Raw genomic sequence first — 15,114 nt, 5'->3', positions numbered from 1 at the left:
AGGTTGCAAATTGATCCTATGATAATTTGTCCTTGACTGTGTTTTCTGCTTGTCTATTAGCATGCATATTGCAGAGTGACCTTTTAACTGTGTACTTGTTTGCAGTTTTACAAAGCTACTTATTCTAAAGTCTGTGCTAGATTAGCCTATTGAAATTCCATGAGGGATACCACACATTAGGGTATAGCTAGGAAAGAATTTGAGATATGCACTTTTTTTTCTAGAGCTACTCAATTCTTTCTATCAGGAATAACCATCAAGATGCACATCTTATTTTAGAGGGTATCCTCATGTTGCAGTATATGTGATGCTGCAGCAATGTTTTTAAATCATGGAAACATCTTATAGGTGGTTTTATGGAAATTGTGGCCTGTGCATGAAAGTGTCTGCTTTTCAAATTAACTTCGCTTTTTCTTTTCTTTTTTTTTTTTTTTTGGTGTCTGAAGACAGTTGAACTTCAGGGGCAAGTTAACTACTTATATGGTACAAAAAGCACAAAGTGAAAGGGAATAATACTTCTGTCTCTTTTTTGTGTGTTTGGCTCAAAGTTTACCATTCTTTTTCAAAATAGTTAACATCTACAAGTAACTCTGTAGGTCCCAGTGGCACTGAAAATATAAAAGAGGAGGGGTATCAGAATTAGACCCTTTACTGGAGTCTTAAGAGTCTGGCTATTTGGATAAACGGGCAAAGTTTGTCCCACAGAGGCTCACCTCTGACACTTGTGCTTCCCACTGCCATAGATGATGCTCCCTGGAATTTCACAGCATGTGTCCTGTGTGTTTATCATATGGGATAGTCGCCTCACATCATTTTTTCTGTTTTGGAACTCACAATATGTATTTGTCATGTGCAGTTGTCACATGGGGATGGGTCCTTTGGGGTTTATTACCATCCTGCAAAGTCACAAGATGCAAGGGTGCACTTAAAGTCAGTATGCAAAGTTTCACTTGTGGTGTTCTGGCTCAGGTGAGAGCTGGCTACAATTGGCATCATTTGGTGGAAGGTCTACCATTGCCTTGAAGAATACCTGTGGTTCGTTGTTTCCTCTGTCATAATTCAGTGGTTCTTGAAGATTTCTTTAAATTTAAAGATGGAAAAAGATTATTCTGAGGAAAGATGTCAGTTATGCCAAGCTTTGGTTTTATCTTGCACTGCAGGAAGATGGATGATGTGAATTAATTACCATTGACATAAGCCAAACAGTACACATGCTACTAAAGTCAGAAGATTTGATGTTTTCCTTGGTATTGTGACAGGGCCAAAATCTTTTTATGGGTCAAGTTGTTCAACACTATGGAAGCAGTTCCATATAATCATCCTGTGTGTGAAAATAAAACCATCCTTTCTTTGTCCTAATGTATTAGTGAAGGTAGGCATAGTAATTTGGAAGCTTTCAGACCTAGTGTTAGGAAGTAAAATATCGACACATGGCAGACATGTATTTAAGAGGGAGCTTAAGTTTGTGAGCAGGATGTGAATTTTACTATTCAATGAAGCAAATTAAAGAACAGGAAGGGAAGCAAGAGCCAAAGATTTTATTATAAAAAAGAGGCATAATGGAAAATAAAAGTGCCTGGTTATCTTAGTCCTTACTTTAGACAAAGAAATTTAGGCATTGATGGCAAATGATTTCTCATAAAGGACTCACTTTGTTTTATTGTCTTTTTTACATGTTTTTACATTAAATGAATGTCTTTGATCAGAAAACTAAATAGCACTGAAAGGGAGCTTACTGTTTTGCAAATATGAAATGAATGGTCATTTCAAAAGTTCTTTATTTTTTCCACTAGCACTTAATTGCCTTTGAAAGACAAAGCAAGTTAAACTTCTGCCAGCAAGCCAGATTCTAACATTCTGGTAAAATGATTAAAGGTTTGACTAATGATATTCAAACAAAAAGTGTAATAGGTTGTAAAACGTACCGTCCCATTGGGGAGTGAGATATCATGGGCCTGATGTTTCTAGTACTATAGGCATGGAACTCCCATTAACTCCACTGCCCTTTTTGCACATGGAAAAATTGTAGGATTGGGCCCTGATCTCTGCTTTCTGCACTATTGTTGGCAAGAAACAGTAGGAAAGTGTTCTGGTTCTGATACCAATGAAGAAGAGAAGAGGCTGGTTCAGAAATTTACAGGGAGTGAAGTTGAAGGCACGGACTTGTCCTAGTCTGATTTTACTTAATTCCCAAACTGCAAGATACTTGCAAGTTTTACCTTTCTTAACTTTTTGCTAAAAAGCTTCTTACAAGAGTTTTCACTGTTGATGGCTGTGTAACTGTTTGAATCTCCTCTTGCCATGTGCTTTATTTCCTGTGGCACTTGTGTAACTAACCATTGGTCACTTTTTGTCAAATGTTTGTATACCATCAACCCCAAGCACACTGAACCAGAAACCTAATTTCACTTTGGTCATTTATCTAAAGAGAGGCCTTTGGCCCAACTACCTCTTGAATGTCATCAGATGGCTCAGTTTTGTGACAACTTGCTACCTCACGTTTTCTCCCCTCTTTGAAATCAATATATGTGGAGCTAGCAACCCCAGTTGTCAAGATTGCCTGATACTTCACCTTACACAGCGGATTATTTGCCAAAATTCAACACTTGTGTCAGAAACTTTTCATGCCAGGTAAATGTTTTGGAGAAAATTCAGCCAAAACAACTCAGCGTATTCCAAGGACACAGCGGAGAAAAATATATTTTTTCCCACTGTCAAAACATTCTTGAAACCTTTTCTTTAATATGTCTTAACATCCCCCATTGTTGGACTTGATCACAGATCAGGGATTTGAAATTTGGCAGGCAGTGGTCTTCTGGTCATGGACAAGTCTTTTGCAATGTCTGTGAACATCAACATATATTTTATGACAATCTTTTAAAAAACAAAACAACCTCTACCTTTTCTTGCAAGATGCTTCTTGAATCTTAACAGCTGACATTTCTGAAAACTAATCCTTGTAAGTGTTCTCTGGCTTGTTACAAGTTCCAACTGCATACAGATCATATGTGCGCAGCTTCCTTAGAATAAATTAACATTATTGACAGAAATGGACTGTTAAAAATTTTCCATGAGGTTGCTCTTGCTTTTCTACTTTACTGCAGTGTAGAACAGGTATCATGGGTTGAAGTCTACGATGTCTACCTCACATTCAGGCATTCAAAAGAGACTTTATGGAGAGCTTCTAACTCTTCTGGCCTTCAAACTTATGACCAGAGCTGAGGAGATCACATAAGGAGAGGGAAAGACAAGATGAGACTGACTGAACAGAAAGATTTGCCATTAGTTCATACGCTGAAGGAAAGACAGATATGAAAAGGTGGGTGGAGGATACAGGCCTGGCTGTACAGAAACACTGAGTCAAGGAAAATAGGAAGAGAAGACGACTGAGATTAGATAAGGAACTGCGGTGGGAGATGGAGTCAAAAACACTTGGAGAGGAAGGGAAAAAATCAACTATGTGTAAAGCCAGGAGAGGGAATTGGGACTGATTTGGCATGAAAACTGTGTGTGTGGAAGGATAGGTGCCAACACATTAGCATTTCATTTTGGATAAGGAGTGTGTTTTTTAAAGCAAATTTCGTCAAGGTCCTAACACGCTGCTCATCAGTTCACATCATGGAATGGTTTTGGAGAGGATATTCGAATTGTGTTGATGAAGCTAAACCAGAAGATGTGTCCCAGAAAAGCACCTGATATTCTCCAACAGCTCCTGACTATACAGTCCATGGATCAGGCTGGAGTTAGTCCCAGTGAAGCACCTGCAATGTGTGCAGTGTGGATGCTGGGTCTTCAGCACCAGCTGTTTCAGTCTGCATATCTCTTTAGTTTGATTGGTTTACTTGGGGCTGTTATAGCTAATATGAAGCCTCCTTCTTTACTGATCTCTCTTGTCTTACCTGAACATTGACTATTTCATTACTAATTTTGCACTGCATTTTTTTGAGATCCATTCTTTTGATGGGCTGCTTACTATACATCTTTGTATGTTTTCTACAGTGCATACAAAGTGGAGAAGAGGTGTCCAGAAGTAGTAAGTATGTGACTGAGTTGAGGCCTTACTGTCTCAAAAGCAGGTTACAAGACCTTAGAAGTACTTGCTCAGCAATGCAGAGAAGTGGCACTCTCAGCTGAAGAGGCAGCTTTGAGTCATAAGGCCAGTGCACAGAGGGATAGAGGTACAGGGAAGTGGAAGAGTATGAGACTGGAGAGGGAAGGGCTCAGAGGACAGAAAGGATGTGCCCATACACATTTTACAATGTGACTTTTAATGTTAAGATATATAACTGCTGCTTTCAGTAGCACATACTTACCTAGTTCAGGTATCTATTAAAGAGCACGTGTTTGCCTTTGCCCAGACTGTTGTCAGTCGTAGGTCAGCACATATCCCAGCAGCAGTGACTTCTGAAATCATGCCTCATGCTAGAGTAGATGAGGGAAACCATGGCAATAAAACTCCAAATATTTTGAGCTTTTTAGTTCCCGTGTGCTGGTAGTTGTTCCTGGATTATTGTTATTTGTATTTTTCGATCAGAACTGGGGAACTAGTGAATAAGTGCTGAGCAAATACATGGAAAGAAACAGTTTTTATAGACCTGAAATAAACCCTCTGGCCTGCTGAATGAGGAGAGAGGGAAAAATCCCAACTGGCCCATATGTGAAACAGTAAATGGGTCCACCATGGCCCACATGGAAAAATAAATAAAACCTGCTGAATTGGATTGAGTTTAGGAATGTGGGTCCTTTATTTTGATCCTAGGGATTAGCTCCCAGTCTTACCATAGCAGGGAGTCTGATCTTACTCTCATTGAGATCCAAAGTCTAAATCCACATTAACACCATAGAACCAGGATCAAACCTTGACATCTAAAGTAAAAGCAATCCAGGAGCTTAATCAGCAAGTGCTGTGTGTAGTGTGTGTGCTGAGAGTCCCTGGGTAAGAGCAAAAAGCCCATTTCAAGCAGGTGCTGGAGAAAGATGACTCACATGCCATTGGAATCCCTTCTGTGGAAGCAGTGTTAGAATAAAGACACAATATCTCACCTGTTTCTGAGTTTTTAAGGTGAGCCCTAATCTGAGCTCAGATTTTAGTCTAGAGTTTTTGCATGTTCCGGATGATTTGGGGCTTATTCGTTTTCAACTTTAGACAAAGATCAGCAATTAACTTCCAAAGAGACAGAAACAGTATAAGGGAAAGAAACGATAATCGAAAATTCTAGGTATAGATTTCAGGGTAGCAGTTTCCCTTTATGTTTTTTTAAGAGTTCACTGCTTTTAACTGTGTGGATCCTACTGATTTAATGGAAAATGTACAGCATAACCATTTTTAAATGGGTTTACAGAGCCTTGTGTTTCTTTAAGAATATGAATTATATTCAACTGAGAATTGGAGACTTTTGGAATATATGGTTTTGGAGCCAGACCTGGACAAGCATAACTACTGTTTCATCAAAACTTAAAGCTGTCCTTAGAAGGAGGAGTCCCTTAGGGTTGGTTATGTCCCTTTTTCTTCCAAACCCTCATCTTTGTTCAGAATTCCAAAAATCTCACTTTTAGTTTTTCCTATAGTTTACTTATTCTCATGGAAAGACTGCCCTAAGTCATAATTATCTCAGTCAGGTTACAAAAATCTGCTGTCAGACTTCTCGACAGGTCTGTGGGGCTGCAGAGGTTGAGTGTTGCTGTGGCAGTGAACTTAGTCATCTCCTCTAATGCAAATAAAATGCTTTCTGGTAATATTGTCTCTGCTGCAGAGAAACACCAAATTTAGCACCCCCATGAGACTTTTGGACCATATCAGAGAGTGCTTCGGTGAGGGTGGAATGTCTGTAGTACTGCTAAAGGAATGTGAAGCATCCTGAAAAGGGATCAGCAGGGTCTGCCGAGGCGAGCAGAGCTCTCTGTGAGGAGGTGCAGGAAGCACAGCAGGACAACCCTGGTTGTTCTCAGGAGTATCAGTCCTACACACATCTGCACATTTGTAAACCTGGACTGTGTCTGTGCAGCATGGACTGCCCTTGGTTCCACTTCAGAACAGCGGTTGCATGTGTTCAGAACTGGTCATAATCAGACTTTTATTTGAGGTTTTGTGCTGTGACTGCTCCTTGGTTGTCGAGATGGGATACAATCCTGACCAAGTAAGGACATATGGGCCCCTCAAACCTGCTTTCTCTCAAATACTGTAGAGCACATGTGAATTCAGTAGTTATTTCCTAACTTTAAAGATATACACACCCACTACCTTCTGGCTATCTCTAGCAATTCATCTGATGAAAAACCAAGATGCAAAAAGATATTAAGTGGTTCAGTAGTTAACGTTTTTTTCCAGGACTCCTTAGCTGTATTATTGTTCTTACTGTAGTATTTTTCACCCCGGTGAAATACTCAAGTATGAAATTAATAAAGCTCATATTTTATTACATCCAAAATAAATTGTTGTATTTAAATGTCCTTCCTAGAAATTGACGATATAAAAACTGTAACATAAGAAGGTGTTTATTTCAGAAGGAATAATTGCAGCATTTGCTTGAAGTATCCTGAACATTTGGCAGGATTTCATACTTATGCTAAGGAGATGTAAACCAGAAGCTGATAATTTAGCATCTACTATAGGGGAGTCCGGTTTAAAGTGGAAAGAAACATTTTTCAACTGTTTTTTAGTTAACACTGAACTCAACTGTTCTTCCTCTAAATATTGTATGAGTAATTCTGGCCCCAGTGTATCACTGACCTTCAAATCACGTTAGTTTCTGAATTTGCAAAAATGAACTTCTGCACCAGCCACTGGATGTGTGTTGGTGCCATCACTGAGCAGAGCATCTTGTGTGGGCTGTACCTGCAATGGGCACATGTTTGCCAGTCCTGCCTTGCAGGAGATGTACAGTTGGGTGACGATGGAAATGGGAGACAGCACATTGGTACTTTGCCCCTTGGATGCTTCTCTCTTCCTTTTGTGGATATCCCTGTGCATACCCTTTCCTGAGAGCACTGCTTTTGCTGGCACAAGAGACTCTAGCCTATTGATTTGACTGTTAACTCGATTTTCTTGGGCAAATCACAGATTTCCTACATTTGAAATGGAAACTAATAACTTTCTGCCTTTGTAAAATGCACTGAAGTAAGTGTGTTGCACTTTTATGTATGAAGAAGCCTTTCAGGCGGCCAAAAGCTGTTTTGTGTTGACATGTCCTGCTCAGGGCTGGTTTGGTTTATAGTTAATTCTAAATTGAGGCTCTTACTGGAAGAAATGATCTTATATGGTGAGTTAGATGCAGACACTCTTTTATAACATATCCCTTATAGCTATTATATATTTGCTCTTAACTGGTCTGTAATTGGTTAAGGGTTAGTGTTAAGTAGATGATTTATTTCCTGTAAGTCCTGCCACTTATTAAAGTTGTGACCTGCAGCAGGAAATGAGGTGTGGGCAAAATGAGACTGAACAGCTGCAGATTTTTGTAAGGGGTAAGAACTACTTAGCAGATTCCTTATGTCAATTCAGTGATTAGGAAATAAAACTAGGACAACAGAGTGTAAATATGTTCCTAATACACAACTGACATTTCATTTGTTATTGTTAATAGCAAATCATTTTCCAAGAACAAGAAAGATTTGCAGGTCCATTCGTAGGTCTGAACAGTTGCAGAACATAGCAAACAGACTCAGTATACTGTACTTAATAAAATACCATACTGTTTTTAATAGAAAAATTGTGAAACCTGTGAAATATTTTCTTGGACACATTTGACAGTTTTCGGTGTAGTTACGTGATGTACAAATTCCCTGATGAAAGATAACTTCTAATACAGTTGTTTAATTTTCCTAGGGGAAGAAACTGTGATTGCTGTTCCACATGGGAGTCGCAGTGTGAGAATTACCCTGAAAGGACCAGCACACCTTGGTATGACTGAGCTGTTTTATGTACATATACATAGGCAGGACATAAAAGCAGAACCTTGTATCTGAACTAATCCAAACTGTTGGAATATGGGTAAGATCATGACCTTGATACCTTGATTCCTCTTCCCATCTTTAATATCCAGCCTGGAGATAGTCCTAGAGAACACTGGAAAGTCTGCTTAGTAAAAATAAAATGTATATATACTGATTACTAAACTGATTCTAAACTGATTACTTTCTAAACCAAGTAATTCCTATGTAAGATGTCTCAAATACATTACACTCTTGAGCAACACGCAGAAAAATTACTTCCAAAGGGTTGTGTGTGGAATCAATAACACTTGTATAATTTGGCACCAGATTTCTGTTGAGGCATCTGAGGTGGTGTAAATATTCCAGGTGAGGTCACACTTGGTCAGTGAGTGGTTTTCAAGGCTGAATAATCCAGGTACAAATGAAGTACAGAACAACTACACAAGTGCTATTTCCATGTAATTCTTTTGGTCATTACATGCCACCAATGAGAAACAGTTTGCTATTCTGTTAGACATATGTTTCCGAATATTTTCTGTAAGGTTGATGGCAGTATTTGTGGTGATTTCTTCACTCATAGGCCTAGTTTGCATAGAGAATGAATTATTTCAGTCGTAAGCTTACCATACCAAGCAATGAAATAAACTGTTAATTTAATATTTTGAACAACTTTTTTATTAGCTAAAGTGGCAGAATTAGTCTGAATCACAGAAATAAAAAGAACTTCTGAGATTTGTAAACAGAAGTCAGAAATGCATTTTATTGGAAAAATGCTAATCTATTTGTTTGCTTTCAAGAATATATTGTTGCATTCTTTCAAAGAAAAAATTGAATAAAACTCCCACTACAGAACAGCTCCAGAGTGAAATAACTTCCAGATATACTGGTGACATCAACAATGTATAAAGCTGAACTTATATTGAAATAAATAATATTCCTTTAATACTGTTGCAGGGGATGTAGGAAGGAGTGATCCTGACCAGTTCAGGTCAGGACTCTTGGTCTTAAGTAGTTCTGCAGAAGGAAGTTGTTGTTGCAGTTTTGCATGAGGAAAAAGTACTAGATTCAGTGGCTCCTGGGGGATTTCTGGAAAGCTCCTGAGGAATGCAGCGGCAGCACGGTAACTAAGCACAGAGTGCTCCTGGCTTCCTACCCAGGGTGGTTCCGTAAAGAAGCTGTGGCTTGGCATCACCTTTGTTAGTTGGCTCTCCAGCTGGACGAGAATTGTGAAATGTTCCTTTAACCACTTCCCCCAGCACATCTGTTTGCAAATCTGGGAGGATTTAGACTTTTTTACCTAAAATTAAAATGACAGAGGTGAAAAACAATGGAGAGCTGGTGTGGGGAGAGAGGTGGCAATCGCTTCTGGTTTCATAGAGAGGTCTTGAAGAACCCTTCTTGGGGTGTGCTTTGGGACAACTTGCTCCTCCACCTTTCCACTCTGTGTTTGTTTGTGGGTGTTTGTTGCTTAACAGAAAATATCAAATGATCCTTTGTCTGCAAATTCATTGAATTCTGCGTGGACGTGCTGGTATAACTAAGGGCAGAATTAAAAAAAAAACCCAAAACACCTATAATTGCAGGTTCCATTTGTCAGAGATGTTCTTCCTGACTTGCAAGGAGTTGAATTTAACAGGTGAAGCAGGGACTACTTATTGTTAAAATTTATACTGCCTCCTGTTGCCAATATGTATTTGTTCTTCAAGTGAAGTCAGCAGCACCAGCAAACACTCGAAGAGCTCTATGGAGTGTCTGGCACTTTTCCCTTTATCTTGTGTTCTGTCGTGCTTCATCCTGGGTTTATGATCTGCTCTTGTTCCAGGGAAACACAGCTGCTGGACTAATCAAAAATGGAAATGTGGTTGGAGATGTAGCATATAATGGATTTGAAACAAATGCTCTGAGCGTTGTTTTGCAATCAGCAGTTACTGTTTGAGTAACAACTGCATTTCTTTGGTTAGAAAGTGTTTTATTTGTCTGTATGGGCACTTTAAAACAGACAACATATTCATTAGAAAGCAAAGATGTTACTTTGTTTTTTTTTATGAACAGGTCCCGCCTGTACTTCTGTCTGCTTGGGTTTTGTGAAAGATTTGGTGGAAAACAACCAAGTAATTAGCACAAAAATGGGTCTGAATAAAATGTTTCATTGTGTTGGTTTTGTTTTTGATTTGGACTGTATTGTGGCTCTTCTAGCAACTGTTTTAAAAGCATTAAAATCAAAAGAAAGACTGAAAGTTCCCTGAAATTAATCCTCCAGCAGAAGAAACAGGAAAACCAGAAGCTAATATTTTTACAAGTGGCTAATGCTAGATAACTGAGTTCATGAACTTAGGGAGGTTAAACACCACTAAAGGGAACTGATTTTTGTCATTTTTTTCTCTGTTCACAGTGATTTGCATTAGGTGACAGTGTTTAGCTGAGCATCTGTGCACTGCTCTGTCTTTGACAGATGCTGAGAGGAAGACAGTGCTGCTTGCATTTTGAAAAAAATGCATGTTTTTTTGGGCCCCTCTATTGTGCTGTCTACAAATTAATCACATGGAAAAGAAACAGCTTTTGAGTAGCAACTTGACTTACTGCTTACTGCACTTTGAGCAGTAATCCCTGGGAATTCTTCCATACATCTCTCTACACAGTGAGGTATCTGCAGTGGGTTCCCCACTCCACACTGCCCTACTCCTTTCTGCCACCAAGAGCATGGGAGCTTTTTCATTGTAGGGCTTCCATGCACAGCTGGGCAAAGCATTTTTCCAAGGGGAAACATTCCTTTTGTTGAGGTAAGGGAAGTAACACACAGACACACAGTTATAGGTCTTTGACACCAGTGATTGTCCTCTTAGGCACAGAAACAGGTGAGCACTCCAGAGAATTTCCTGTCCATGTGACTCTGCACATCTGGAGTCCTAAAGACCACTCAAGGAAATGTTTCCCTAACTTAGGATGGGGAAGCTTACTGCTGAAGTCAAACTCCCCAGCTCTCTAGGATAACAGGACCCTGTAAAACAAATTAATGTTTGGTGAATTCTTTTCTAAACCTTGTCTATAAAAGAGTTGAGGAAACCTTTGTTCTCAGTTACTGCTCCAAAACCAATGAAGTAGTTTTCTGGGAAGGAATTGCTCCCTGATAAGAATCACTATGTTCTGGATGTGTTAAATATACTAGATGCTTCGTTTCACTCTGTTTTAGTGACGACAAGCACTAGACACTACTGAGCAGGAGTGTATTGCATCAGAGGTTATCTGTTGTGCTGTGGAACAGCTTCTCATCTCCCTGTGTGACACACTTCTGGGAAAATCTGAGCAGCTGTTCTAAGCTTCAGTGGTGTGACCTCCAGAGTTAGAGACCATCACTGTATAGCTAGACCTTGCAAATAAACACATGCTTTGGATCCACATTTAGCATAGCCCTGATGTAAACATATGTCAGCTCTCAGGGAGTTATTGTGTTGTTGGTTGCTGAACAATATTCTTGGTTTCTGCTTAGGAAAACATGATTTTTTTTTATTAAGAAAACTAGCAAAAAGACTCTAAGGAAATGCAGCTCAGGACACCAAATTAACATTTTTAACGTGTTTTTGCACCAGCTGGATGTCCTGCCTTGTAATCTTAAATGCTAGTTTTAAAGGGGTCCTGTACTCCTGAGTATCCTACTGACTTTATGTGGAATTGGAAGTACTTGAGATTTGCTGATTTTACTCTTATTCAACAAAATGAGAGAACAACAGACACCATGCATTATTACTCACTGTTAAGCAGTGTAAATTTGGGGTCAAGACTTGCAGAAGCCTAATCCAAGAATGCTGAGTTACAGATATTTTAACAGGTTATTTTTTAGTGCAACTAGGAAAGAAAACTTCCATGGAAGTGGCGAACAAAATTATGTAGTAATCATCTAAATACTTGTTTTTTCTGTGATTTATTTATATCTATTTTTTCCTAATGGAAATGTGTTGGACAGTGGGGCACATTGGTTTCCAGAGATTTATTTTTTCTCTTTGACAAAGCACATTTGATTCACCACTAGATTCATATCCCGTGATCAACATAAAGTCATTTCCTAGAAACATATCCTTCCTTAAACTTCCTTCCAGCCATGTATGTGATCTTTGTTATACCTGTGAGCATAGTGGAACCTAATGCTTAGAAGCTTGGGTTAATGTTGGTAAGGATATTTAATTTATTCTATCATTTCCTTCCTTGCTTTGTTGGGGGTGCTCCAGAATGCATGTTTATTTAAAAAATATGAAGGAAGAAAACAGTAATGATGGACTGCAGCATTCAGAGTATGTTTTCAGTGCAGGTAAAACCAGATGCTTTTATCCTAATCTAGCCTGATTTAGGTAACTCTGTTTAAAGTACCAAAAAAGGCAAGGTAGTGGGAGAAAGAAAGTATTTATAGCTCATCAAAAGGTTCCTTTTAGCTTGCCTTGAGCTCATCTGAGATTCATGCCTTTCCCATGGAGTGCTCTGGTAAATTGTAACCAGACCAGTGTATTTGAAATCATGTATCTTGCTGTGCCTCTATGCTGTATTACCCAGAGCCCAAAATTCTGCCTTCCTTATGAATATCTTCCTTTAGCTTTGTCCACTCACAGTTCAATCAGTTTGCTGGAAGTGATTTAATCCTAAAATGCTTCATCTGTCTTCTGGAGGTTGTGGGCTGTTAGTTTAATCTGTTTCCAAGGAGTGCAGAACAACTCAAAAAGGGTTTGCATCACCACCTGTTCTGGGAAAGGGCCATCCCTCCCTCTGGGGTGGCAGCTGCCCACCTCCTGGCCCTTTTTCCTCACATGGGAAATATTCAGAGTGGAGTTAATGACCTTGGTACAGTGATACAGGTATTGAGATGAGTGTCAGATGAGTTTGGCACCATTCAGGCTTCTGTGGAGACTGCTTGTTGAGATTGCTTGACTTTTGAGTTGCATGGAAGTATGGGTTATTTTTCTGTATATTGAATCTATCAGTTTTGAGTTTCTTTCAGCTTTTCTGCTGAATCTGTTGGTTACACCAAGTGCTACAAAGCACTTGGTGTAGGAAAAGCTGTCTCAGAAATGCTTCTGGTATGAAAGAATAGTGTGTTCAGACAGATATTCCTCTGCTGACATGTCTTGCAGTTGATATATCAGACTATAACCTGAAGCAGCTAATATTCTCACAGATACTCTGGGTGCTTTTAATGCACATAGATAGCTGTCACTTGCAAGGCAAAGTTATAAACATTACTTTCTGACTTCCTTGAAAACAAAAACATCCTGTTTAAGTTTACCAATTGCATATTTCTTCTTCAGTTATAGAATCAAAAACGCTACAAGGAGAAAAGGGAGAGCACAGTTTCAATGCTCCTGGAACATTTGTCATTGAAAATACAACTGTTGAATTTCAGAAGAGTACAGACAGGGAAATCATAAAGATCCAGGGACCTCTTGGAGCAGATTTCATTGTCAAGGTGGGATGTGTGTATGTGCAAACTTATAAAGTATGTGCAGCAGGGTGGGTGGGTGTCCATCAGGTTGTAGCAGTGCAACAAAATCTTTTAGCTGGGAATTAAGGAATCCTAATTACAGTCCAGAGTTCATTTATGCTAAGTAAATCCAAACAATTTAAAATGTTACAAGATTAATGTCTTTCCTGTGGTGGGAAGTACCACAGGATCTTTAACGGTAAAAATGGCCAGGATTTTTGTTTTAGTGTTACTGAAAGAATATCAGTGTGACCCTGTGCAGGGGATTGAGTTAATCCAATTGCAGACTGCCACCTACTGAACCTGAGCATTGCTTCCAGCAGTGCCCTACGATCTCCCTTAGACATTGCTGATCCAGCCACTGACCATTTCTAATCCTTTTAAATTTCTTTCTACCCAGACCACATACCAATGGCTTGCATCACACATTAAGATATTTATATGCAGAAACATATCAATATTTGACAACCAAAGGAAGACACTCATGCAGTATGCCATTGGGAATGAGGAATATTTCAATATTATCACACTACTTGGCTTTATTGGTTACGTTGTAGAAATAGGATTTCAGTAGTTTTCCTTTTGCACCTTCAGTATCCCACGTGCAGTTAGACTTGCCTGGCTGTGAATCAGTGTGCTTGGATCACTTAGAGACTTCTCTCTGCAGCAAATTTAAAAATTTTTGCTGAAAAAGAAATAAAACAGAAGAATACCATTAGGAACTCTGCCATTCCAGGATAGATGATTGAGTAGTCACATTAGTACCTTGAATAATGTGGGGGGAAAAAAAGCAAGATTCAAATGCTTAGCTATTGAGAACTGAATGGTTACTGTAGACTTTGTAGAGATTTTATGCCTGTTACCATCTTACTTTCTGCACTGCTGTTATGTATGAGCTATGATTTGAAATGACATGAACTGTTGAGTACAGTGCACAAATGTGTTTTAATGGAAATTTCTTCAGACCAGGTACTCTGGATCAAAAGAGAGCGTGGTTCAGTTCTTTTTCTATCAACCCATCAGTCATCAGTGGAGGCAAACAGAGTTCTTCCCCTGCACAGTGACATGTGGAGGAGGTAAGTAATGGCAATTCTTCAGGAGTGGTAACAACTGAAGATCAAAAGTATCTGATTTACAACCTTTACCCTGCGTTTTTATTGATTAAATGTTTGTGTTTCTTTGCACACTGGTAATTCTTCAGCAAAATAAATTACAGAGTAGAAGGTAAGTAGGTTGGTTAAGCCAGTATCAGCATAGGGGGTTTTATATGTTATGTTACTTGAAGTTATGTTCTTCCATAAACAATGTTCATTTGAGTAAGAATGTTGACTAAGAAATAAGGATGTGACATTCAAAATGGAAAATCACAATCCATAAGGGATATTTCAGGAAAGTAAGCAAAGAAACAAAATGAGATATTTTAAAATAAGAATAATCAAGAAATGGAGGAAGATGGTATTCCTGGCCTCAGTAGTAGACATGAGGGAGAGTTTTAAAATATTTTGTTGAGAAATTAATTACACAGAAAGCAGAATAAGTAAATAGAATTTAAAGAACAGCTCCTATCAATACCTTTGATCTTAGACATTTGGTCCTAATGGTAGTTAGGGCAGCACGTGGTGCACTGTAGCAGCTACTCCTGGTTTAAACACTGCAGCTGAGATGAAGTGTAGCTCAGCTCTGCTACAGCTCATCCAGCCCAGCCCACTGCTTGTCAT

At 39.0% G+C, this 15,114-nt stretch overlaps 1 protein-coding gene across 1 annotated transcript in view; it reads left to right on the top strand.

The window, feature by feature from the left end:
- Positions 1-15,114, top strand: part of ADAMTSL3 (ADAMTS like 3) — a 179,355-nt gene that overhangs the window by 105,839 nt on the left and 58,402 nt on the right. Inside the window, exons 8-10 of the mRNA XM_008925406.2 lie at positions 7,826-7,900; positions 13,224-13,381; positions 14,361-14,472. Of these exons, the coding sequence (XP_008923654.2) occupies positions 7,826-7,900; positions 13,224-13,381; positions 14,361-14,472 (345 nt within the window). The remainder of the gene's footprint in view (positions 1-7,825; positions 7,901-13,223; positions 13,382-14,360; positions 14,473-15,114) is intronic.

The sequence above is a fragment of the Manacus vitellinus genome, unplaced genomic scaffold (genome assembly GCF_001715985.3).
Source record: "Manacus vitellinus isolate BGI_N305 unplaced genomic scaffold, ASM171598v3 scaffold_16_pilon, whole genome shotgun sequence".
Lineage (NCBI taxonomy): Eukaryota > Metazoa > Chordata > Aves > Passeriformes > Pipridae > Manacus > Manacus vitellinus.
This window is presented reverse-complemented; position numbering and strand designations above follow the sequence as displayed.